The sequence below is a fragment of the Gavia stellata genome, chromosome 1 (genome assembly GCF_030936135.1).
Source record: "Gavia stellata isolate bGavSte3 chromosome 1, bGavSte3.hap2, whole genome shotgun sequence".
Taxonomy (NCBI): domain Eukaryota; kingdom Metazoa; phylum Chordata; class Aves; order Gaviiformes; family Gaviidae; genus Gavia; species Gavia stellata.
In genome coordinates this window covers 127,492,311-127,517,646 of record NC_082594.1, presented here as the reverse complement: position 1 = coordinate 127,517,646, position 25,336 = coordinate 127,492,311, and the positions used below count along the sequence as shown (strand labels likewise).

General features: G+C 46.9%; 1 protein-coding gene across 1 annotated transcript in view; it reads left to right on the top strand.

The window, feature by feature from the left end:
- Nucleotides 1–25,336, top strand: part of LSAMP (limbic system associated membrane protein) — a 317,263-nt gene that overhangs the window by 141,649 nt on the left and 150,278 nt on the right. Inside the window, exon 2 of the mRNA XM_059815770.1 lies at nt 6,685–6,917. Within this exon, the coding sequence (XP_059671753.1) occupies nt 6,685–6,917 (233 nt within the window). The remainder of the gene's footprint in view (nt 1–6,684; nt 6,918–25,336) is intronic.

The following is a 25,336-nucleotide window of genomic DNA, read 5'->3' as shown; positions in this document are numbered from 1 at the left end:
TAAATCTAGACTTAGAATGAGAAAAAAAAGTTTCTAATCAGCAGAGCAGAAAGACTTTGAACAGCCTGCCGTACGAAGCAGGGGGAGGGTACCCCTTGTCAAACGCACTAGGCTTAAGTAGGAATGAAGTACGTCTCTGAAAAAGATGATAAGGTACAGCTGGCCGTGCTGGCGGAGGCCGGGGCTCCCTGACCCGGGAAGCCCATCCTAGTCTTACGCTCCCAAAGTGGCAATTTACTGAAAAGGATGAGCAGAAGTGCAGGTGTCCTATCAGCCCCGCACTGCCCCAACAGTAGGATGGCCCGAAATTGTCACCTAAGTGCTGAGACACCCAGGGAGCTGCAGACAGGTGTGACGAGCAAGGTCACAGCGTAATACGGCTGAAAGCAAGCGTGGGCTGAACAGATGCGGCAGATTCCCTCTCCTGCCAGTTTTCCAGCGCAGGACTGGCTTTAAGCAGTAGTTTTCTAAACCCTCTGAGGGCCTGTGTTATTGTGCTGGCAGTGGTGGCTCAGGAGCTACGTATGCCACATTTTGGGAATCCATCCTGCTTCAGCACAGCATTCACTCTCAGTGACCCTGCTGTGGGTCATGGCGCATCAGGAGAGGAGCGGCAGCTGGGCCAGGCTGGGGAACGAGAGGAGCAGAGGCAGCAGGGAGAAGAAGGAGAAGTTTGAGCAACACCTCAGGCCCACTTGTATTCAAATTCGGTAAAATGAGGCTTTTGGTGCTTGGCTGAAAGGAGGTTTCAGACGCTCAGTTGATGCAGTCTGCCATCCACTTAGGGGGGCCCTTGCCTTAGCAGAGATGAAGATATGTTCAGCTGTAGCTGTCTTCGGTAGCACCTCCTGCTGAGGAGAGCCTGATCCGGAGCAGCGGGAACCACCCAGGGCCAACAGCTCCTACATCACTCCTCTGGACTATGTGCTCCCTTGTGCTCTGCCAGCGTAGTGCTCCAGTGGGGATTCTACACCAGGGGAAGGGAGCTGGCTGCTGCAGCAGCAGCGCTGCATTGCTTTTGAAATGCTGGCAGGGTCCGGCACTGCAGTGGCTTTGCGGGGCCTGGCTGGACTCTTTCCTGAGTGCCCTGCCTGGGAGGGTCAGGACTGGCATGCCCGTGGTCTGTCCTTAGCTCTCACTGCCCATGTCCTGCTGGGGCATAGCGGAGGGGTCGGGCTCTTGCTGCTCCCCCAGTTGACCATTGCTACGTTCAAGTCCTTGCTTGCCATGCAGGGAAGGGCTGAAGAGCATGAGGAGACAAGACGAAACAGCGCCAGCTTGAGTTACCCTTGAGGTTTCCTCACAAGGCTGCAAGTGGTATTGTGTTTAACCACCACATTAGCTTTCCAGGATCATACTTTGCAACACAACGGAGAATTTGTCTTGCACGTTCAGAGCTGGCAGCCGGGAGCTGACGTTGCTTTGTGCCGAACAAGCCGTTGTTTGATCCCTCTCTCTTTTCCCTCTTGCCATTTTGCTGCTGGGTGTAGAGGGCAGCAGGGGAAGTTGTTAACTGGATCCTGCGAGTGTGTGTGAAGTGAGAAGATTAGAGCCGGCTCATCACAGAGCTGAAGGGAAGGCAGGAGATCTGATCCAGGGCGGGTTGTGACATCCGCTGGCAAAAGGGGGTTGTGTTCCTCAGCGGGCGCAGTGGGGTGGGTTCCAGGTGCTTAATTGCCTGTGCCAGCAGGCCGCCGAGTTTTGGCCTGCTGCACAGAGATTGTCTTACAGAAGAGATGATCAAAGGGTTAACAGGGAAAAGATGATTAAAGAGGAGTGTGGGAATTATGACACAGAGCTGTCGCCACAATGTGCTTTGGAGAAAGAGGGCAGAAGATGCAGTCTGAAACCACGCTATTTATTTATTTTTCCCCCAAATGAGGTAAGAGCTGTGGCTTGCTGGTGAAGCAGCACGCCATATTTCATTTAAACCCAGCAGCTCACCTCTTCTCACTAGCAGGGCTCTGGCAGAGAACTGTGGGCTTGGGTCTGCTGTAAAAGAATTATTTATTTGGAATTACAAAAACAATAAAAAAACCCCAAACAATTATCCCAGGTTCAAGGCGACCCAATACATCATCAATAATGCTGTAAAATCCCTGCTATGTTAAAGTAATCATTTAAACAGCAGCTTCACCAGGTCCTACAGGGCTTCCTTCCTGCCTCTTCGTCACTGTAGGCTCTAAATACCATCCACACCTTCCAAACACCATTGAACTTACCCCGAAGAGACACACCCCCTCCCCGAAGGCGATAAAATACCCCACTCCATCTCCGTAGCCCAGAGCCGCAGCCGCTGAGCTGCTTTCTCTGAGGCCAAACGGGTAGTGCTCTGGTGAGCCCTTGGCTCTCGTGCATCCTCCTCCTCCTCACCCCATGCAGCCCCCACCCTGGCAATGGTGGATCCAGCTCGTGCTAGGGCTTTCCAACCAAAGGCCGCGTCTCAGCAGCGTGCCTGTCTGTTCGCCGGAGAGGAAGGAGGGTGGAAAGCTTAGGGGCGAGAGCTGCTGTAGTGACAGGCACAACATCAACTGCGATGAGCATTACAGCAACATGCTGGGAAATCAATGCACCGCACGGTGGTGCTTCGGCAGGAGGAGGAGCAGGTGTCGCCGGGGTTAGGAGTCAAGCACCAAGAAGGGAGCGAGGCAGAGTGGGCAGTGAGACCTCCAGCCTTGGCATTTACCAGGAGAGGAGGTGCGGGTGCCTGAGCCTCCCTCTTCTTTTCTTAGCTCGCTTTCCTACTTATCCATAGGAATAAGCCCAAATGCTTTCAAGAAGAGGAAAAATAAACATCTCCCCTACCCAGATGGCGTTCACCTCAGAGCTTACAAAGGCAGGTTTGCAGGAGCGCTGCTTTGGCCCAGCGCTGCGCAGGAGGTGTGGGAGGAGAGAGGACAAGCAGCAGGGCCCACTCCCAGCTCCTGCCCTCCCCCTGCCTGTGTACTGCCAGGTATCCCCTCCCAGCCTGAAATCCGGGGGCCAGGAATGGCAGCGGGCAGCCCTCCATCCTTTTTGAGGCGATGGTTCCTGCTGAAGGTCCCAAAGCATTCTCCTGCGGTGAAAGCGTCACCCTCTCCCCTCCCTCCTGTGGCACAGCTCGGCCCCATTGTCTGCATTTTGCGCAAGGGGAAACCGAGGCTGAGGGAGGTGCGTGAGGATGGCCCGGGTTCCTTTCTCCACGTCCAGTTTCCGACCGTCCGCTCCTGGCTGGTTGTTACGCAGTTGTTAGCCACTGTGCGAGAACTGGAAACCCGTCTGTAGCAGCTAAAAATGGTGCAGTTGCTAAAAGACCTCAGGTGCCAAACTTTGCTGTGTTTGTTTATGAGAGGGCAAGGGAGGCTAAAAGAACACGGCAGCATGACTTTTTGTCTTTCTGTGTCTATGGTTTGAATTGGTGCTAAGATCAATAGTTCCGGAGTCCCTGCAGCGATCATGCAAGGCATGACCATCACCACTAGCTGGTCCTCTCATTAGCCGCATCAGCAGATGTCAAGAAATTAAACCTGAAACCGTAAGGAAAAGCAAAATGGATGGATCGCAAATAGTTTATTAGCGTTCACTGACGCTGATGGTAATGCTTTCAATAAGCCTAATGAAAAGCGTTTGACTGTCTTTGTGAACTTGATTATTGATTATTAGTGAATGACAAGAGTCATTTGGTATCTTGCTGATGCCCTGCTCCTATTGCTTTGCAGTTAAAATGTCAGTTAACGTGCCATTTAATATTCTATTAGTATTGAATTAGCACTTATTACACCGTGAAAATCATCACCATAAATCCTTATTAAAGTGTGATCCATACAGCTGGGTGGCATCTCTGGCAGACTAAGAGGGTGCGTGTGTGCAGACGGACATACTGAGATGCATCATCCGCGCGGATGCATGTTCGGAGCGCACCAGGACTTGGAATTTCCACCTTTGTACATTGATTTTCCCTGACAGTTTGAGAGGAACAGGTATGCTGAACAGAGCTCAAATCCATTTCACGTACTCTTCCTATTTCCCTCCTTTCCCTCTCTCTCCTCACTTTATTTCGATAGCACCTGCTAACTTATTTCAGGGACACTTGCAAGGTTCTCTGACTGTAGCTATTGACCACTGTGCTAGGGCTGACCTCGGGGGGTGTAGGACAGGTTATGAGACACGTTTTCTCGTTGGCAGAGAGGAGCGAGGGTCCTCGGGTGACTGTCCCCTCGGGAGCAGGAGAACAAGGCTTTGCTCCGACTGCGCTGCTGAGCTGTTACTGACCTGAGGGACATCACAGGGGCGTCTTTGCTACCTCCAAGCAGAGGCGTGTAACGACCGGGTGCAGGGCACAGCCCCGGGGTGCTGCGCTGTATCACGTAGCACCATGGTGTAGGTCCAGAAAGAGCCTGGCGGGGCTGGTGCAGTGCGCTGGGTCTGCTGGTGCCCAGCAGCACTGATAGGTGTGCCGGGGGATTTTCAGAAGTGACTGAGAAACTTCAGCTCCCACTGACGTTAGCTTCAGCTGTTAATCTGCTTAGCTTCTCACCGCCATCCCCCTGGGTATTTTCACAAATCCAAAATGTGCAGAGAAGGGCTTTAAACACCTTTGAAAAAGACCTAACCCCTGATGCTCAGTGCCGTTACGACTCTACACAGAAATGTGTGCGCAGGAAGGCTGGTGACCCTAAGGCAGCTGGCTCTGGAGACAGTCTGGGTGTCCCTACAGGGCCACTGCTTCCAGCCCTGGGGCACGGTGCCCTCCCCCAGTCCTTGCTTCCAGCTCCCGTGGCTGGTGATTGCAGCCCAGGGTGGCCAACTCAACTGGGGCACCGTGGTGCTGGTTTCTACGTGTGAGTGCCTGCTCTTGGATTCCCCTGCCCCTTTCTTTTTTACAAAGAGCAGCTTTTTAAAAACAAAACACAGATCACAGCTGAGAGCTCACCTCAGGGCAAGTGCCTGCCTGGCTGGGAGGGTGGGCTCTGGCCTGAGGGGCAAACCCTTGCTCCCCTCCCTTGGCTGGATGGCGGCGGTGCTGGCCGGGTTCTGTTGGGCTGCTCTCTGAAGCAAATGTTTGTCGGATCAGACAGAGCTGCTTCCAGCTTGGCCAGCAGCATGGCGTGCCTCCCATAGATGCCCACGCGGCCTGGCGTTCCTCCTGCCCACAAGTAACCCTGGAACAACTCGGAGAGCATCCATGGGCGTGCCAAAAGGGAGGAGGTGAGAGGTGCCGGCCGTAATGGTAGGGTCACATCACAAGGGATGGCAGCTGTAGCGCAGCATGAATGAAGTGCATTCAAACAGAGGAACTTGGAAAATGTCTGGCCTGTGCTAAGAGGCTGTATGAAAGCCTACTGTCAAATATTTGTCTTATCTTGAAACGATAATCTTTATCCTCTCTCTTTTCTCTCTCAAATACAACACATGCGTGAACAGTGGTGGGGAGAGGTGCTGGGTTATTTGGATGCAGGGAAGCTGTGGGCAGAGCTCTGAGAGGTGAAGGAGCAACAGCTCTGGAGACTGAGCTTCCCTGTTTATCCACAGAGCGAACACGGTGTGAGCTGCTGCAGGGCAAACCCTCTCAACCTGTCTGAGCCTGGCCCTTGTGGGTATGGCTGCCAGGGTGGAAAAGGAGTTATGACCCCATGTCTTCTTCAGCCCTGGACCTCTCAAATGAGACACAGCTGAGAGCGAGCAGGATGTGCCTCCTCACTGGCACCTCCTCATCTCTGCTGTGCAAACCACTTTCTGGAGGTGGGAAGTGATCTAAAGCAGGTGTCTTAGCCAAAATACATTTGTCTTTACAGCACCTTCACCACTCTCTGTCAAGGAGCAAAATGCTTGTCGTGCAGTTGCGATAGGGTTTGTCTGTCCTCCGCCTTGCAACGGTGGGCAATCGGGGATGTGGCAGTTGCTGTTCCTGCTGCTGCTCCTGTCTGCCATCCCTAGCTGTCATTCCTCCTCTCCTGGCTCACCTGGGATGTTCACAGGACATGCTGCATGTGTCACAGGATGGCAGTGATACCCCCACAGCCTCTCCTTTTCAGCCTGAAATCTGCTCTTGCTTGCACAAGCGGGCAGACGTGCAACGGCAAGGGGTGTGTGTGTGTGTGTGTGTTAGGAGGGTGATGTTTGAGGAGTGAATCCCTCTTTCCACACAGCCATTTTTTTTCCGAGAGTTGGAGAGGGCAGATACACTATAGCTCCCTCCCCTTGTGCTGCTGAAACTGAGGGATGGAGCAGCTGTGCCCTGAGCTGACAAAGCTGGAGCCCTGAACCTTTGTCCTCCAGGCTGGTGGGGGACTGGGAATGTAACTCGCTTGTATACTTCACTTTGGAAGGTGAGGGAGAAGCATGGATAGAACTCCTGACCTTTCCCGTTGGCAGGGTTAGAAGGGATTTGGTGACCAGGATCTCTTGTAGCCTTCCAAAGTCAATTTTGGCGCAGGTGTAGGCCACAGACAAGAGGAAGAGAGAACAGGCGGCATGGCCGTACCAAATCCCGTGGTTTCATGAACCAAAGGGTTCCTGAAAATCTTCAAAAAGTCGTTGTGAAATACATGGCCATGGGACAGTGATGGTGAGGACATGCTGTGGTTCACTGGCAAGGCAGGAGTCTGCTATGGAGTTTCTGAGCAAAGTAGTAAAGAGAAGGGACGAAATGGAGATGATGGAGAGGTTTGTTAATCTCCCCCTCACCTTTCTCATCCTCTGCAGGTGTTATGTAGAAGACAGAAGCTCCAAGGTGGCCTGGTTAAACCGTTCTGGCATCATTTTTGCTGGAGAGGACAAGTGGTCCCTGGACCCTCGAGTAGAGCTGGAGAAGAGAAACCCTCTGGAATACAGCCTGCGGATCCAGAAAGTGGATGTCTATGATGAGGGGTCCTATACGTGTTCAGTGCAGACACAGCATCACCCCAAGACTTCCCAGGTTTACTTGATTGTGCAAGGTAAGCAACATGCCTGAGCAGAGAGCAAAGAGCAAAAGACACAGTGGGTGGAGGAATCTGTATCTTTCTTAGAGAAACCCCGGGGTCAGTAGCCGGTGGACCTTGCAATGGCAGCTGGGGGTGAGCAATCCCTTTAGTTTACAAAAGGAGCCGGCAGGACTGTCCCCTTCCATTGTGGCACGGCATGGCTTTACTCTGCTGGCAGTCTGTCCTTTCAAAAGCGGTGACAGAGCAGGGAACACCAATGATGCCAAGACATATTCTAGTGTAATGTGCACCTGGCTCCTGGCTCTGGTTGTTCCAGCGCTGAGGGGAAAGCATTTGTTTATAATGACACTTATCAGAACATCGTGCTTGCCTCATCTCTTTCCAGACAGCCTTCTGGTTTCTTCCCCTCCTTCTTCCACAGATTTCCTTTCTTTTTTCTTGTGTCAACAAGCTACTGTGCTGTGTTTTTCGGCCTTCCATTGTCAAGTCTTTGCAAGGCTGGGGAATTCATTTTCCTGGGTGGTTTTCTGTGCTGGGTCATTGGTTTGCAGGGTCCGGTGTCGCTAGGCACGTGTGAAACCTGGTACCTGAGGTAGCTGCCGCGTACCTTATGTTGCCCTCTCCTTTTTTAGCTACCTCCTCCTGTGTGTGTTATAGGGAACTGGAAGCTTGGCGATCTGAACCAGCATTGTGCTATCTGTCTGCCTGCATTCATGGTATAATAGAGAGTAAACACATTAAGGAGTTCACCAATTACTGGTAAGGGCATTATGGAGTTTACTTGTTCCATCCTGTCCAGACCAGAATACCAAATGAGCGAGTTTACTCAGTTTTGTTTTGCTTTGCTTTTAATCTTCACACCATTCTGTCTATCTGCCTATTTATCTAAAATATTTATGGAGCAGCTTAGATAGATAGGTATGTATGAATGTGTTTGATACATATTACAGATATGTTCGGCTTCTACATTACGATTCAGGCAGGAGTTTGTTGTTTCTGCTGGTTTGTTTAGTAACCCAAAAGGCTGTGGATTTTATTTCCCCCAGCAAGTGTTTGAATCGCTCTGGATATAAACGCGTGCATGAAGGGACTTTTCCTTTTGCTGTTATTAACTTGGTAAGCTGGGGGCTAACTAGCATGCTAAGTGTTTATCTGCAAGGTTAAGCCCGGACGTATGGTCAGAGTTGATGCTTTACGTGCGAGTGTAGTGAGACAGAAGGCTCCTTGGTTTGTCTTCTAGCGCAAAATCCTCCCCCAGCAGTGTGAAGAGCGGCCGGCGCCAGCAGGCAGAGCAGCTCTCCCAGCTTGTCCGAGCGTTTGCTGGCACGCGCCCGGCGTGAAATGCACTTGCCAGCCCGGGAGGTGCACCCTGCCTCGCCACTCGCTATAGCCGTGCACGGCTAACCGGCTGTAGGTGGTTTATTGCTGGTAAAATCTCACAGCGTACAATTTCCATTGTCAAGAAAAATATAGGCACAAATTAATTTGAGAGTCACGCACATGTATTATTAATTTTATTTGTGCTTATTAGATACGGGCCTAAGCAGCGAAATTGAGTTCTCTAGCTTAGCTTTCACCTAAATGTGTGGAAGTCCAGCTCTGAACTACTGCCATCTTTCTGAGGATGGGAAAGTTCAGGGTTTGGCACACCTAAACTCTGGATGCCTGTAAACAAGGTATCTGCGGATAATCTTTACTTAATGCCTGCCACAGATCTAGAAAAAGACCCACTGCGAGATCGTGCTTACTTTTAAAGCGCAGGGTCCTGTAATCCTGTAATTAGGTAAAACTCATAGCTTTGATTTTTCTAAAACCAAATTTCATCTGGTAAAAAAAACCCAAGTAAAATATAAATATAAAGTCCTTTACAATTTGGAAAGGTTGGACTCATCATTTTAAGCCATGTTTTTATTAGTTTAAAACTAATAAATAATTCATTTTAAATAATCTTAACTAATAAAACTCATTCATTAGAAAATAGTATATGTTAGAAAATAATCCCTTTCCTCTCTGAGTATCATTTTCTCGTATTGATTATTGTGATTCTCAGATTTGCAGGTTGTCTGCCTGAAAAATAGTCTGCTGCTAGTACAAATGAAAGGAGTTTGGATATTGAGTCATGCTAAGCTTTTTAGCTTTCCTTTTTTAATGTAGTTTATTTACTTCTCTTGGTTTTGCGTTCATAAATTTAAAAACGTGGGATATGTGAAGCTCTGGGCATCCCAAATGTAAAAATAAATAAATAAAAAGAAAATACAGCTCCTGAAAAATTAAATGACAGGGTCGTCGACTGATCTGCGTGGTAATCTGGCAAGAGGATTTCTGGAATGATGGTCAGTGAATCCCTCTGAACAAGCCCAGGGAAGCCGAAACAAGCCAGCGTCAGAGACTCCTTGCTAGCTTTGCGCACACTGGTGATGCCTAGATTTGTCAGTGAAAGATCCCGCAGTGATAGCTGCTCATGCCCTGGAAGCAATAGGCTGCCTTAGGGCCATGCCCAGGCTTCCCGTTCTGCTCAGTTAGTGCTGTCACGGGTATTTCTGCTCCCCACTGTGCTGTATACTGAAGACAAATCCTTAATCTCCCCCGGTGCAACTCCCTCATCCGTATAGCCACTGTGAAAACCCAGCCCCTATTACCCCTAGAAGCAAAGGGGATAGCTATATCGGAGACTAACAAACAGGTAGGCAGATGCCGGAGTGGTGCTGAAGGCCTTATAACTAGAGGAGACCACTTCCATGTCCACGATGCCAGCTGAAATAGATGGGCTTTGGTGTATCCTAAGGATTCACTGCGTTTGGATCACTGCAGGCTAATGCCGTTGCATTCCAGCAGCGGGTCCTTTCCTCCCTTGAGAAAATCAGCTTTCCCTGGGGTGAGGTCTGCTCGGTGAACTCTGCTGGCCAGAGCTGCAGGAGTGTATCACAGATAGAGGGACATCACCTCTCTAATGTCTGTGCCCATGTCCTTCGCTCTCTACAATTACCTGAAAGGGGGTTGCAGAGAGGTGGGTGTTGGCCTCTTCTCCCAAGTGATGAGTGACAGGACAAGAGGAAACGGCCTCAAGTTGCACCAGGGGAGGTTCAGGCTGGATATTAGGAAAAATTTCTTTACTGAGAGAGTGGTGAGACACTGGAATAAGCTGCCCATGGAAGTGGTGGAGTCACCACCCCTGGAGGTGTTCAAGGAACGTGTGGACGAGGCATTGTGGGACATAGTTTAATGGGCATGGTGGTGTTTGTTGGTTGATGGTTGGACTTGATGATCTTGTAGGTCTTTTCCAACCTTAGTGATTCTGTGATTCTATATTTCCAAGGGAAGAGCCAATTCTGCCTTGTCAGCCAGCACCAGTCTCTGCACAGACAGCTTACTCGGTCTGCTCCTTTCCTCTCTTAAGTCTGTATGTCCACTGATAGGATCACTCTTAGCTGGGGTATATTGCAGAGGTCTAAAAGGGGGGTAGTGAAACGACATTTAAGAAAAGAAATCACAACTTGATAGACAGCTAAAAGTAGAAAAAGTCCTCTTCATAAGTCTTTCCTCTTCCAACTTAAAGCCAACTCCGCTGGTAGAAGTAGACATTCACTGCCAAAAGATTCCTGAGGCTGACCGTGGCCATCTCTTCTGTCTTTCTGACCCAGGGGGGCAGCCCTGCTTGCAGGGTGGGTTGGACTGGAGGCAGCTGTCTCTGCCCAGCTCAGCTGCTACCGGATGCCAGTACTGCGCTCTCTGCACTGGGATGAATGTCTGAAGAGACTGCTCTGATCCACCACCTCACTCAAAGCATTTCCTGCTGCTTCAAAGGGGGTGTAATGGCTGCTGGTGACTCTTTCCGTTTACTACCCCAGATATTTCTGTTGGTATCTGATCAGAGGAGCAAAGAGCTGGAAGGACCCACAAGAGGTGGTCTGGTCCTTCCCCATGCAGTGAGATGAGATCAGCTACATAGTGGCTGCCCCTAAGATGTATTTTTTGAAGACACCCTCTGCCTGCATAGCCAGTGCATGTCCATTATTTCACTCTCCTTGCAGTTGGAAAGCTTTTATTAACATGATCCAAATTGATTTTGCTGCCAATTATTTCTGGTTCTTCCAAGACTCACAGTGGTAATTTCTCCTCCTCTTCCTCAAAAGTACCTTTTATCTGCTAGAAGCCCATTAATCCCTATGTCTCAGACCGCTCTAGTCCAGCTTAACAGGCTCACTGCTTCTTGCAGGTCGTATTTTCCAACTCTTTATGTTATATGTATTTCACTACTGTCTGATTTGTCTACATGTTTCCTTAAGTGTACTGTCCAAAACCAAAGCAAGACTTCCAGTTTAGGTCTCAGTCATGCGGATAAAAGTACCAGCCGTGTTTTGCATATCATGCTTCACTTACCTAACCCCAGAATGAGATGAGATTTACCTTTTCTTATAAGAGCGCCTCATTGCTTTCACTTGTTCAGTGTCTCTGCTGCTCTCTAACCCTCTGTTACTGGTCTGCAGCACAGTCTGCAGCTCATTCCCTACTTCTGAATTTTAGCGTTAATTGTTTTTCCCCCCTTCCTGAGCATAGCGCTTTGTGCTTGCTGTTGTTGGAGGCCATCTGGTTGGTTTCTCCATGGAGACCACTTCTTCGGTTTACTTACGATCCTGGTCTCCAAAGCACTTGCAACTGCCCCCAACTTGGTGTCATTGACAAAAGTCAGGTGCCTTCTTTCTGTTCCATCATGAAGGTGTTAATTAAAGTATTGAAGAGATCAGGGCACAAAAGCAACCCACTAAAACCTCCATCCCTGGTGGATAGCGATCTGTTGATTGCAGCTCTTTGAAGCATCCTGATGGTGATTTAACATCCGCCATATTCTCTTTGCTTGTTATCTTCTGAAGTCAAGATATATCACATCACCACACATACTGCTCCTGCATTACCTGCTATGCCAGATATCCTACAAAAAAAGGGAATGAGGCTGGGGTGACATGATATGTGCTTGCCAAAAGTACATTGCTTTTTTTTTTTTCCTTTGCTGTATTATTATCCTCTAGGTGCTTATAAATGGAATGTTTAATAGTTCGTTCCAGGTATGTTGAGTGACTTGTTCCAGGAGAATAAGTAGTAACAGGGATGTGGTGGCTGCCCCTTTTCCAGTGTTACCTTGGGTTCTTGTTCTTTTAGGGCTATACCTTCAAGCCCTTCTCAGGCATTAAGTATCAGTGGAGAAATCCCTATAGTCCTTACTGGTCTCATCAGGATCACAGGCACAAAGGCACAGAGATCTTAGCAGGCATGGGGCTTGAAAGTTTTTACAATAAAGACTTAAGGCCATCCAAGTCAGGCTAAAGGATAGCTCCTTCAACTGGGAGCAAACAGATGGTTGTTGTATTTGCTGTCCAGAGCCTTTACAGCAAGGCATCATTGTGAATGGAGATGGTTGGGAACTTTTCAGTGAAACTAAAACATTTCACTGGTTTTGGCTTTGATTAAAATTTCATCAGAATTTACCTGAAAGGGGATTGCAGAGAGGTGGGTGTTGGTCTCTTCTCCCAAGTGACTAGTGACAAGACAAAAGGAAACGGCCTCAAGTTGCACCAGAGGAGGTTCAGGCTGGATATTAGGAAAAATTTCTTTCCTGAGAGAGTGGTGAAGCACTGGAACAGGCTGCCCAGGAAGGTGGTGGAGTCACCATCCCTGGAGGTGTTCAAGGAACGTGTGGACGAGGCATTGTGGGACATAGTTTAATGGGCATGGTGGTGTTGGGTTGATGGTTGGACTTGATGATCTTACAGGTCTTTTCCAACCTTAGTGATTCTGTGATTTTGTGAAAATGCTCTAAATGTTAATGCTGTGAGAAAGGTCAAAATTGGGAAGAAAAAAAGGTATGGCATTGCCACAGCCTATCTAAAAGCCAAAGCATTCAGCTGAAGTATGGAGAACTTAGGTTCACGTTTTTGCTCAGAGCCTGGGACTCCTGCAGGCTCACTACCATTTCTTGCAAGTCCCAGTTATTGACTGTTCAAAGAATGTGGTCTCTCCCTTGTTTTGATGTTTATTTCATGAAAAAAAATCAAAAGGGCTTTGTCATTTTGGCAAAACAAAAACAAATTTGAAAACGTCAGCAGCAAATTTTCACAAAGAGGAATTCTTGTTTTCTGCCCAGCCCTAATCACAAACTCAAAGTCAAATGTATAACAGCTAAAGGCCAAATACTACAGTTTTCTTTCAAACTGATAGGCATTAGTGTGTGAAAAGAACCACAGGGTGTAGCCTTTCTCCATTATGCACTGCCTTTGTAGAGCTCCTTGCTCGCAAAGATTCAGACTGACCATTCATTGTTTCAAAGTGGTATATTTGTTGTTGCTGGGATTTAAGCATAGAAAATGTATTATTAACTCTCTGTGGTAGATTAGCTGTGCCCCCTCTCAGTCCATTCCCCTGAAATTAAAGGACTTTGTGTGGGTGACTGGTAAAGCACTGCAGAGAGAAGTCCTTTACCCAGAAAGGCAGCTGAAGCCAGCCAGGCTTCCCCCGTGTAAGCACGGCTCTGCCCGCAAGCCCAGCTCGGTAAGAGCTGGGTCTAGGGCTGAGGAGGGAGGGTGTTGTCCACCATCCGCTCAGCCGTTGCCCTCATTGCTGAGGACAGCAACAGGGAAAGATTTTTCTTTAGACTTTGGGACTGTGAGAAGGGTTTCTGAGCAGAACTGGAGCAGGGCACATGAGTGTGTTTTAGAGGAGCCTGAGCTCAGATATCAGGTGGAGTTAACTTCTGCTGGTCACCAGCCTGGGACCTGCCAATGAGCCAGAGTGGGGTTCATCCGACCAAATGTAGGTGTTACCACTGGAGTGGGTCACCTTGGACTCCCTTTGTCCCTAGCGAGAAGCAGGCTTTTCTCAGACACAGTCCAGCTCATCCTGAAGTAGCCATCCAAAATTCATCAGACAAATTGACCAGTGGAAATGTCAGCGACCCTCCGCTGGCTGGAGAGGGGAGGCCAGGGTGAGCAGTCCATATGGTGCCATGCATCCTTTTAGTCTTTCCAGACCCCTTTCCGTCATTCTCCACTGGAGTTTATTCCCTGCCAGAATACGGGGTTGGTGGCTGTCAGTGCTTGCGGTGGGTGGCTGGGAGACCAGAGACGGGTTGGGTTTGAGCTCAGCAGAGCTGTGGTGGGAGCCCGTCTTCCCCTGGCATGCCTGGCCTTCCCACCTCGTTGGCCAGTGCTGGAACGAGAGCGGTTTGAAGAGAGCTGAAGCTATTTTTCCTTTGCAAGCCAGACAATAAGGGTGTTGGAGTCAGATGCTGTTCTCCGAGTGATGTTTGCTTCTCTGCTTTGTGGGCGCAGAGCCCAGAATTCGGAGGGATCTTTCTGAGCACTAACACTGTAGCGTTTTCAATTCCAGGGAGTCTGCAGTAGGTAAGAACGAGCACAGACCACTTTGTCTTTTTCAGGACATAGCCCCAGTGGGAAAATGACAGCGAATTTGGCATGCTGTTGCAAAGAATAATGAGATAACATGGGAGTATGAATTTTCTGGGAGGAAAGAAAAAGATCATTTTACTGGGAGCGGTGGGGGAGAAGAAAAGATTGGAGTGAGGAGATAAATTCAGATTACTACGGGGACTGGGAGAGACAGGACCAGTGTGCTCAGAAGGAAGTGACAGCGGATCAGTTTGATGGGGAAAATAAGCTGAGAGAGCAGGGAATCGTCTTGGGGAACTAAAGCACGGTAGATCTTGGTGCCCCCCTTCTGCTGTTACCAAGGACCGTAATTTTCTACCAGCAAAATATTTCTAGAATTTCAGGCACACAGTAGTATTGGTGGCAATCTTTCTAGGTTTTCTGTACTGGTTTGTTTTGTCCAAACTCATAAATTGCAGGAAACTGCACCTGGTGTTTCACTGGTTACCAAGGAACTTCCTGCCACTCCCCATCTAATTTTTTTATGGCCTCCTCGTAGTGTCCTGATGCCTCTTAATTTCTGTTTTCCTATCTCCAGGCATGGCTGGAATGTTACTATGCAGCATAGGGTTTGGCTCTGTTACATAGGTTGGATCTCAGCACTTCTTAGCGCATAAATCAGGAGGTTTTTCTGGAAATATTTTGGTGCTTGCTTTGCAGGTGCAGGCAGGAGACAAAAACAGAATACTTCAAAAAACTGCTTACTCATTTTGGAGCAAGAAGTATTGCATAAAATACATGGAATGCTTTCCTATGGCTGGGAGGAAGGATCTTGATATGATAATCCAACTCCTTAGTGATATAAATCAGCTTAGTTTGAGTGGTCTCTTTAGAGCAGTATCAGCTGATTTTGTGTGATTTTGTCTGATCAGCTGATCCTAGATTCACACCAGTGCTGTGAAAGATTTTGCCTTGTTATTTCTGAGTCTGATTGTCTCAGTCTACTGTGCCAAGTCTTAGCCTGGACTGTAAGACGGTGGAGTAGGGACAATATTTTGCTCTCAACTCCAAACACAGCAAGAACCTACTCCCATCACCAAGTCTGCTAACCCTTGAGGGAGTGCAAATAACCATCAATCATAAAGCCAAGTCTGTCCCTGCTCCCACTGCTGAAAAAGCAGTGGCCGTGGTAGCACAACAGAGTTGCCTGGACCTCTTGTGAGCCTTGAAATTTGACTCAATTTGCTCACAACAGGATACAGCCCCTTGGTCACCCTAAGTCACAGATTCACATTGCTTGCTCCCTCCATGATGGCCAGTGTCTTGTCAGTAATGAGTGAACAATTTTTTTGCTGCATCCTCTTGAGATCTTTTTGCAGGAAGAAAGTGCTAATATAACCAGGAATAAATATCTTACTCATTTTAGATAGCAGCCCTGTAACTGCTTAGTAGCTGGAAAATGAGCAAAAATGTGTTTTTAAAAAAATTCTCAAAAAGATCTGACCTGAAGCTTTGGATTTCTAACCCAACATAATGAGAAAAGATATATAGCTAGTCTCTGCTAGAAACTTTGGGATCAGCTTGTCTTTTTACTTGCGATACGGATGAAAGCTAAGGTTAATCATGCTCCACATTTCCCTGTCTCATATCAACCTTTTCCGTAGCTTTACTGTCCATTTTATTTTCTTCCTTTCATTTGAAAGAAATACTGCCAGGTTGAGGTTAGCCAGATTTGTGGTTCGCTCAGTTGAGCTTTTATTATATCCAAACCCTAGAGATACTGGCAGTAGCTTGGTTTCCTAAGGAAACAAAGTGTGTATGGGTTTATTTGTATGGTTATGATGGTTGCTTGCCCTCCTGCTTGGCAGTCCTCTGCTCAGCTCACTCCAGCACCCCTCATACCTGCCATGACCTTGCCCCAACAAGAGCTCCTGCTCCTCAAATTCTCACTAGTGGACCCAGTCTCCTCCTGCACCCTTTACCAATGGGATGCGTAAAAGGCTGTATGGTTGCAGGTTGGTCTGGAGCCACACGCATGCCAGCTGGCAGGTGCCACCTAACTAAAACTGGTCGAGAGCTTTGAAGCTTTTCCGAGGTATGAGCCATCAGGACCTAGGACACATAGCTGTGGTAAACCAGGCCTTGCTAATTCTAGCTTTCGTGGAACAGTGTGTTCCTTTTGTCTGTTTTTCTTATTTCACTGGTGCCAGTGGAGTTGATACTGCAAATCTACCATGCTCAAAACTCCATATGGAATGAAATTCCAGATTCCTGGGGTCCACCAGCTCATGTTCTGTGTTTTTGGCTGCTGTGTTACTGTCTACACTCGTCGTAGCTGTGTGTTAGTGGATGAGAACCTGGATCAAAATCTTGATTCCACTGAAATTAAAGGGAATTTTGCTTCGTTGGAGCCAAGATTTCATCTGAAATTGGAATTGGCTAGAAACAGATTGTAAAATAAACCTAAATTGAGCCAGCAGTTCAAAAACAACATCAAAACTTGTAGAAAGAAGCAAATTTATTTCCTACTTTAAAAGCTTTCCATTTTATGATTTAATATGAATTAATTACAGAAAGAAAGAAATTGCCATTTTTGGAAAGGGAACAAGGAGACAGTATTTCTAAAATGAGACTGTCCTTTTCAAAGTGACTTGAAGATTTGAAGAGTGGGGAAAGGCAGGCAGGCATGGTCTCTGTGCTGCACCTTCCTACCGCATCCTTGTCTCTGCATGGTGCGTATTGACCCCAGCCGACCCGCGGTAACCGGGTGCTCCTACCATTTGTCTCTATCCAGTTGCTGGCCCTCACCACTCCTGAATGGGTGCATAGTCTGTCTTTTTGGTGTGTATGCATGCTATGCCTTGTAGGATAAGCCTCCAGCTGCTTTCCACAAAAACATTGAATGATAAATTGTATTAAGTAATAGGTTTTCAGAGTTTGGATTTTGATGGCTTTTTCAGAGCTCCAGCTCTTCTTTTTATCTTTAGAAACATTGGATTTGCTACCCTAGTAGCAGCTCCTTACTCACCAGAAAGTGAAGAAACATTCTGAGAAAATAATGACTTAATATCACATTTCCTGCATAGCCGCTTAAATGTCAGTAGTCAGTGCTTGGGAAAAAACCCTCCAAAATAACAGAATAGCAGCTTGGTTTAATAAAGCCTGAGATGTGATAGTTAAGGGGAAAAAATAACTTGCCAAATGCACACACACAAAAAAATAGGCAAAAAAGAAACAGATACTTAGACATATGGCTTCCATTTACAGAGTGTTCAGACAGGGAGCACTTTCTCAAAACCCAACCACAGCTTTTGAAAATGTCTTTTAAAAAACAAATATTAGGTTAAAAACTGTTAATCTCCAGCAGAAAACCGGAGAAAGGTTGTTCCTGGGAACGACACAAAGGTTGGCGTGGGCAGCCTGAGGGAGCGGGAGCACGTGGCCACTCTCATCGGCAGCGCTGTGTCTCTGCCTGTTACAGCTCAGGCTGTCAGTGGGCAGGCGTGTGGTAGGAGGAACCAAGCCCTGCCTGAGAGGTCGTAGTGGTGTGTGAAAGTCTGAGAATACGATCAAGAGATCGGTTTGTTTCTCAAAGACACGTTGGGAGTGCCATCATTTGTCTGCCTGCCTTTTGCTGAAAGATCCTTTGGAGATGTCCAAATGGGGATTGTGAGCTTTCTCGGTTTTGATATCCAAAGGCTGAGGCTGCTGAGGCTTGGGCAACGCTACTTTTAAAATTCCCTCCTTCTCCATGTTATCAGATTTCCCTTACATTGTCTATTTGATGGCATGATCTTTTACTTCTCTGGTCTTCCACAGAATCTTCTAGGAACATCCTAATTTATTATGTGGACACATATAGGAATGAGGAACAGTTCTTAAAAATTAAAATTGTTGGGGCTCCTTAAACAGGAAAGTAGACTACAACTACATTTTTTCTTCCCATTCCATGAAGGTTACCTTTAAAAAAAAATCTGTGGAGAAAAAAAATTGGTAACTAGGGAGGTCCTCTTTAATGAAATGAGAATTGGATTTTGGTGATAAGTTTTAATTTAGGGCAAATAATTTAATTGGAATGACTCATTAATTTTGGGGTGCGTAAATTGGGCCTCTGGCAGCCTATTATCTTCTTTATTCCTTTCTGAGTCTTCTCTGTCAGCAGTATAAGAAAAGCCTTTTGCCTTTAATAAGGTAGGGAGACACTCCCTTTGAATGTGTGGGGAAGGGACTCTCATGGTGCAGTGATTTTAACATCTCACCTTTGGGTGCCCTCAGCTTACGAGCCGCTCAGGCTGCAAGACCAGTGAGTTTGTTTTCACAGCATCCTGGCGTATGGATCCTCAGCTATGCAGAGGGTATGAGTGATGTGGTGGGCCTGGAGCATCTGGACACGGTTGACTTGGGCTGGAGAGGTTAGGAGCGCTCTGCCTGGAAGGGCGGTCATCAGCTGGCTGCTGGATGCATTGACAAAGTTGTTTGCAAGGAGACCAGAACTATGCACCAGAAGAAGTTGTATGTTAGGCCTAGAGTACTGTCAACTGTACTCTGAGTTAGTGGGTGAATGGGACATCTACTCATGTTTTGTTAACTGGGAGGTTCAGCTCTCAGCTTTGTGGTATGCAGCAAGTCTATCCATTACTGTGTTAAGTGCAAAGACAGGCAAAGTAGAACACACAGAGTAAAGAGCCTTTCAAAGGGAGAGAAGCCAAGAAGCAAGATCCTAAACCTGAATTCCACATGGCCCTCACACAGGTGCCGCAGCAGCAGCTGTAGTCTGGAGAGTCTCTTCAAAATGATTGTCCCCTTGTTAGACTGATGGGAATGTGACTTTTGGGTATGTTCCTGTTTTGAAGGCAAAACCAAACCAAAACAAAAAATTATTTGCGAAGAAGTAGGATAAATCTCCCCAAATAACCACGGAACAGACTTTGCAAGGTAGAAGCCTTATGACCTTGACTGTATAAATCCAGTGATGATCTTAAGGATTATGAATACATAGAGCTCCCAATTCATGGTTTTACTTGAAAGATTAATCCACTTGTTGACCTAGAGGGAAGAGGTTAAGAACAAAAGTTCATAGGGAGACCACCCCTCATTAACCTCTTTGAGGGGAGTGTTAACAGGGTGGCAGCGACTGCTTTTCCTACTGTGTTTTTAACTATTGTGAATATGTTTCACTTAATTCATGGCATGACTGTGTCCCAGGAGAGTATTTACAGCTATGCAAAGCCTGTGGGCCGCCTTTGCAATTGAGGTTGACACCTTGGTTATGCCTCTACTCCCTCTGTGGGTAGTATCAGAGAAAGCCCTGGACTCCAGGACGGATGGCATAGACTGGCTCATGTTCTTGTTACTTGATGGTACTACCTTTTGGAATGGATAGATCATGTTCATGCTGCATTGGGCACTGGTGGGGGGCCTGGTCTCCTCCATGCTGCCTGTGGTGCCCCTGTGGTCCTGAGACGTGCTTCTTTTTTGGTTGATTGATTTGTTATTTTTTCTGGTTAAAAGTGCCTGAAATAACGAGAAGGCTGGGACACAGCCTGGCAGACCCATGTTTTTATAACCTGGTGCCAAGAGTGTGTGTTACACGGAACAAGAGAACATGGAGGAATTTGAAAGCCTGTGGAGTTGGTGTTGGAGGACTTTTGCAGGTTGTGGAAGCCAAACTTGGCATTGTCTGTGTGTCTGGAGTGGGCTGTTCATGTCAGCTGTGCCTGCTCCTCCTCTGAGAGGGGATGCACTGGTTCATTCCGGAAAAGTGCCTGGGAGTGATCTCATGTTTGTGCACTCTGCTGTCCAAAGGACTGGAGCAAAACTGAGAAACTGTGGTTTGCTCTCTGGAGCAAAAGAGGACAAACCACACTGTCAGTACAGACATAGCCGTCCAAGGTCATGAAAGGTTCACATCATTTTAACAAGTCCGGAGTGTGTACATGGTTCTACTAGATAAATTGCACAGGTGTCCTATCAGAGGCAGGACTAAAATCCAGGTCCAGAGATACAAATCTCTGTCACCAGCTCCAGCACCTTCTTTTAGTCTGTAATCTGTTCTACACTGGATAATGCTTTCAGTTATAATCCCTGATATATTCACTTGGCCTCACAATGGACAGCTGCATTCCCCTCCACATCTCTTGTGTTAAGCCTGACATAAATTCATGCAAGGTCTCCCAGCAGAAGGTTGCCATCTCCTTGTCTGGATTCTCTTGCCTGCCGTTTCCCACTGAACCAAAGGGTAAGGGACTCCCCTGAGAAGATCTCTGCACTTCCTGCTCCCAGAGCCACCAGACCAGCAAAGCCCTGAGGCACAGGCTAGGTTTTTTACTAGATGAGTAATGCTATTCTAGCCCAAACTATTCTAGGCTACTCCGTTTTTCTCCTGGATTTCATGCTGCCCCTGTCTCTCTAGTCCTTGACCTCCTTTGAGACAGCACTAGTGTTAGACCCAAGTGCTTCTTCCTCTCTTCTTTCTTCTCCCTAAGGGGAAAACTATATAAGATTTCAAAAGGAAACTCTAGATGTTTTGTCACTTGTATCTGCATTTCTCAGGAGCTGCAGTGACTGTTGCGTATCAGCTCTGGGTGCTGCCATGCTTGTTTCTATCTGTGGTGCTGCAACATCCATTGCTCCCTATGGATTTCATAGTGTTACCCTCTTCTTCCTGGGGTTCAAGAGCACACTGCTGACTGGTCTCCCTTTCCACTCCCTAAAAAAAACCAAACCAAACAAAAATCCCACAAAACCCAAAAAACCTCCAATATCTCCATTTTTCTGATCTTATTGGTTTTGTGGGCACGTTTCTGCCAGCAGTTGCAGAAACTCCCGAGTCTGCACATGAACAGCAGAAACTCTCTTCTCTTTGGCTCCCAGATCAAATCAAATTGCTGTTTATTTCATTGCCCTGATAAATTTTTTATTAACTGTGTTAGAAGTCTGAGGAGGAGAGAGGAGGAAGAGAAAGAAAAAAGCTGTTCAGGAATGTAGGCTGGGCAAAGTGCCCACCATTAATGGGGTAGCGGTGACCAGCGGGTATTTGAAAATTCGCCGGTGCCAACTGCCAGGAGGTTTTTGCTGCCTGTGACAGCTGGTCATCATTATTGGACGACTGCTTCTGTGTACATCTTAGATCTGTGTCTTTGTATGTCTCTTACCAAGTCACTCTCAGTTTCTGTTTTGCAGGGACATACTGAAGCAATTAGGGCATGTTGGATGATTGCAGAGATGAGTGAACAGTGTTGGCTAAAATACAAAAAATACAATTTCTCTTCTACTTTAGCCCTAATTCCCCTATCTCAAGATGAGCTTAAACCACTGGCCCAGAGATAGGCCTCCCTCAGCATTGTATGAATTTGAATTGCAGCTTTACAGCTCTACCCAACCACTTGGTTATTCCTTATTCATCGCTGCTACAGGGCACTTGGCCTCTTCAAAGATCCTTACAGCCCATTCTGACTGATAGTCCTCTTTAAGGAAGCAAATCTCACCTTTTGATGCACCGTATATGTTGCCTAGGTGTCCGCTGGCTTAGTAATGAAAGAGTGAACACCTAATCTTGATGAAAGGTTGCAAACTTTGACAGTTTCTACTGCACAGTAGCAGCTAATGAGGGCAAACTGAGGCTGCTGACTGTGCCACCCAACCTGATGGAAAGGATCTTTAAGGGTAAATGTCTTGTATGTATCTGCCAGAAGCCCATCTAAGAGGCATCATGTCTCCTTGGGAATGCAGTAAATCCGGCAGATAGGCCAAACCACAGTAACTGCTGTAAAGAAGGACCTCGCAACAGAAGAGTTAAGCGCAATGCAGGCACATTCAGGTGGGAATGAAGTGGTGATAGCATTCATCTGTCTGCGGAGAAGTCAGGGGAGATAAAAGCCCTGTATCTATTCTCCTTGAAATTGTAGATGTGGAGCTCCCCCACAAGGGGCAATTGTTTGGCTACGCATAAGCTTTAGGTGCTTGACAACTTCGTTAGGCTCTAGAGGGGACTCAGAGGCAAAATGCACGCATGGTGCCTGACATGAAGGGAACACGTGAAACAGGAAATCGTTGTGGATGGTAATCCTCCCATTTTTTTGTAATTTCTGTTCCTCCTTGGTCTGGTGCACTCAGCCATTGGCCCGTCCTGGAAGGGGAGGCTCAGACCACTGATGGAAAAAGCTGTCCTGAGCTCTTAGATGTACAGTCACGCCTTCTCAGGAGCTTTCCAACCCAATACTATATAGCTAACAGCAAAGCGACCTGATTTTTTTTGAAAGGCGTAACTGGGGCACACTCGACACCATGCAGGGAGAGAAGGAATGTATTTTTTTTTTTTTTTGATTAATCGTTTTTTCTTTTCATGGTGGCCTCAGAAGCCTTGAATGGGAAGAAATTGTGATTCTTGGGATGGATCTGCCATTCAGTTGGAGAGGAGGCTGAAGTGGATCTTGAGGAACATAGTTCAGCCAGGGATGTTGAACTTGGGCAATAGAGAGGATAGTGAGCCCTCCAGACTAAAGCTTCTGTGAGGCACAGCACCTCAGCAGGGAGATACAATAACAGCATTGTTTATTTTCTGTAAGTACGAACAGGTATCCATGCTGTGAATATTTTTACTTTTTTTACTTCCACATCTCTGTGATAAAATGTAGTAAAAATTACTGTGCCAAAACCCAAGTATAGAGGTATTCCAGACTGTGTCCCTGTAAGTCATTGTGAGTCAGCCTATGAACCTCATGAGGCACTAGCTGGCAGAGAGAAGGAGGAACTCTTTAATTGGATCCAGAGTGTTGTAAATCAGTGGAAAAGTGTTTCTCATAACTTGACTGGTATTTTAGTTTATCATCTATTAAGGTTGCCTCTTACAAGGTCCCAAAGTATGCCACAGCTCAGGTTCTTCAGCGAATTTATTCATTAGAGGACCAATCACCCAAGTTGCCTGCCATGGTTAAACAGATATTCTTGTCATACATCAGTTTTCTTCTCCTTCCCTTTTGCTGCTAGTGTGTTCTCGCCATCCCCATCGTGTCTTCATGTCACTTGTTCACAGTGACACAAAATGTCTCCTGCCTGAGGTCAATCTCCCCATGAAAAAGTCTTCCGTAGAATGAGTCAGGCTGGAAGACAGGCAGATATCAAAAACATAAGCCTTCGGAAAACGGTGGCAAGCTGTCAGTTCCCATTAGCTAATGCTACTTGGGCAGCCTGCTGACTCTTCACCATTGTAGGTGGGAGAGATTAGTTCTAATGAGCAGCAGAGGGAGTGGAGAAGGGGAAAAAAAGAAAGTAGTTTAGACTAGAAGTGATACTTTTGGTAGTGGATGAGATACATATGTGTGTGCATGCATGTGTCCATGCTAGTGTGCAGAAGTATCGAAACAAAGTGAGCAATAACCGTGTGGCTTGCCAAGCCTTTCCAGGAACTTTGTCACGTGAGTGATTGCATCCTGGCCCTTCTTTCTTCAGTGGCTTCCTCCTGTCTGTTCTCCAGCAACATCGATCAGTAAAAGTAGAACTGTAGCGAACTGCAAAGACAAATATGCTAAAATTTAAAAGAGGGAGATCTGCGAATCCTGGTTAAATGATAATGGAGTGGAAGACGTAGTGTTTGAGAGCTGGTTTGAATCAATGCAACTTCGCTGACTTCACAGAAGTTGCTCCTGATGTATTCCAGGCTAGTGCTGGCATGTGCTGGATTGGATCTAGGTGCAAAAACACCCTGCAAACAACTATCAGACTCACCAAGTATTTAAAGATGTTGTGTACTTCTCTATGGAGGTCATAGCTTGGACTAACAAGGGCAGATCAGGAATGGGATGTATTCAGCTGTGAAATAGCCTTCCAAGGGCAAAAGTAGAAGAGTAATTTCCCAGAAACTTTAAAGACTAGTTGGCCAAAACACTATTAGATATGCAGTAGAGAACAAACCTGCCTTTCCGAATGCCCCCAGCTCTGGAAGATAGAATAAGTGTGCAAACAATTCTTCTGTCTCTAGAGTACATGAACATCTGAGATCTGAATTGCTGCAGGTCCCATTCTTCTCCCTGGCATTCGACCTACATTTAAATTCTAATTGACTTAGAGTGAAGACTCGTAAAGCTTTCTCTTTTTTGCCCGGATGCTGAATCCTCAATGAAAATATAAACTGTGTCATTAGAAGTTGGGCGGATGTTGAGCATAAAGGAGCTGGTTTAAGCTGAAAATTGCACAGCTTATTCCAATTAGTCATTCTGCATATAAAATGCTTACAGTGAGTCTACTTTTAGTGGGGAAAGACATTAGTATAACTAAATACATCCCCACTGGGTATTTTTATTAACACAAAAGTTGATGTTGGGTTAGTGTTGGAGATGTCATGTTCATTTTCTGGACAGCTCCATCATCTTCCTCCCTACTGGGAGCACTCTTACTTCTTCAGGAAATGCATTGTTTGCCAGGGCCCTGAGTGCCCTAATTAGACCTTGACCAGTCTCCCCAGGGGTATCCACCTACCCTCTGACCAAGGGGCTCCATGTAAGCTCAGGCCTGGATCTGTGTGTTAGGTGTACCTGTCTCCAGCTGTGTCTCTGGTACCATCTCTTGGATGGACCTTGGACTTATGTGGTATGTAACTTATCTCTAGCCTTGTCTCTGGCCTTGTCTTCCTGCATGGACCCTGGGTCTTGTTCACCATCTCACCATGTCTGGGACTGTTGATGAACCGTGATACCAGCACCTGGCTTTGTCCACTCTATTCAGATCCTAAGGGACTACGCCCAACTGGTGAGGACACTGCCATGGTCACTCTCAGCACATTGTCAGTACAAGCTATGTGACTGTGCAAGTTTTGGGTGGGACTTACCTCACTGAACTGTATCCTTCTAATAGGTATCTAACCTAAGGTAGTCTTGAAAATGCTTGGAATGAATGGACCTCTCAAAATATATCCCTCTTCATTGACTGTAGGATTAGGTTAAAAAATGCACTTACATTAAATGTCTTGTTTCAGGAGAGTAAATTAACTGAGGTGTATTACCACCACCACACTTACCAGCTTAAACTTGATGTGTAAGTCGTATTCCAGTTTGT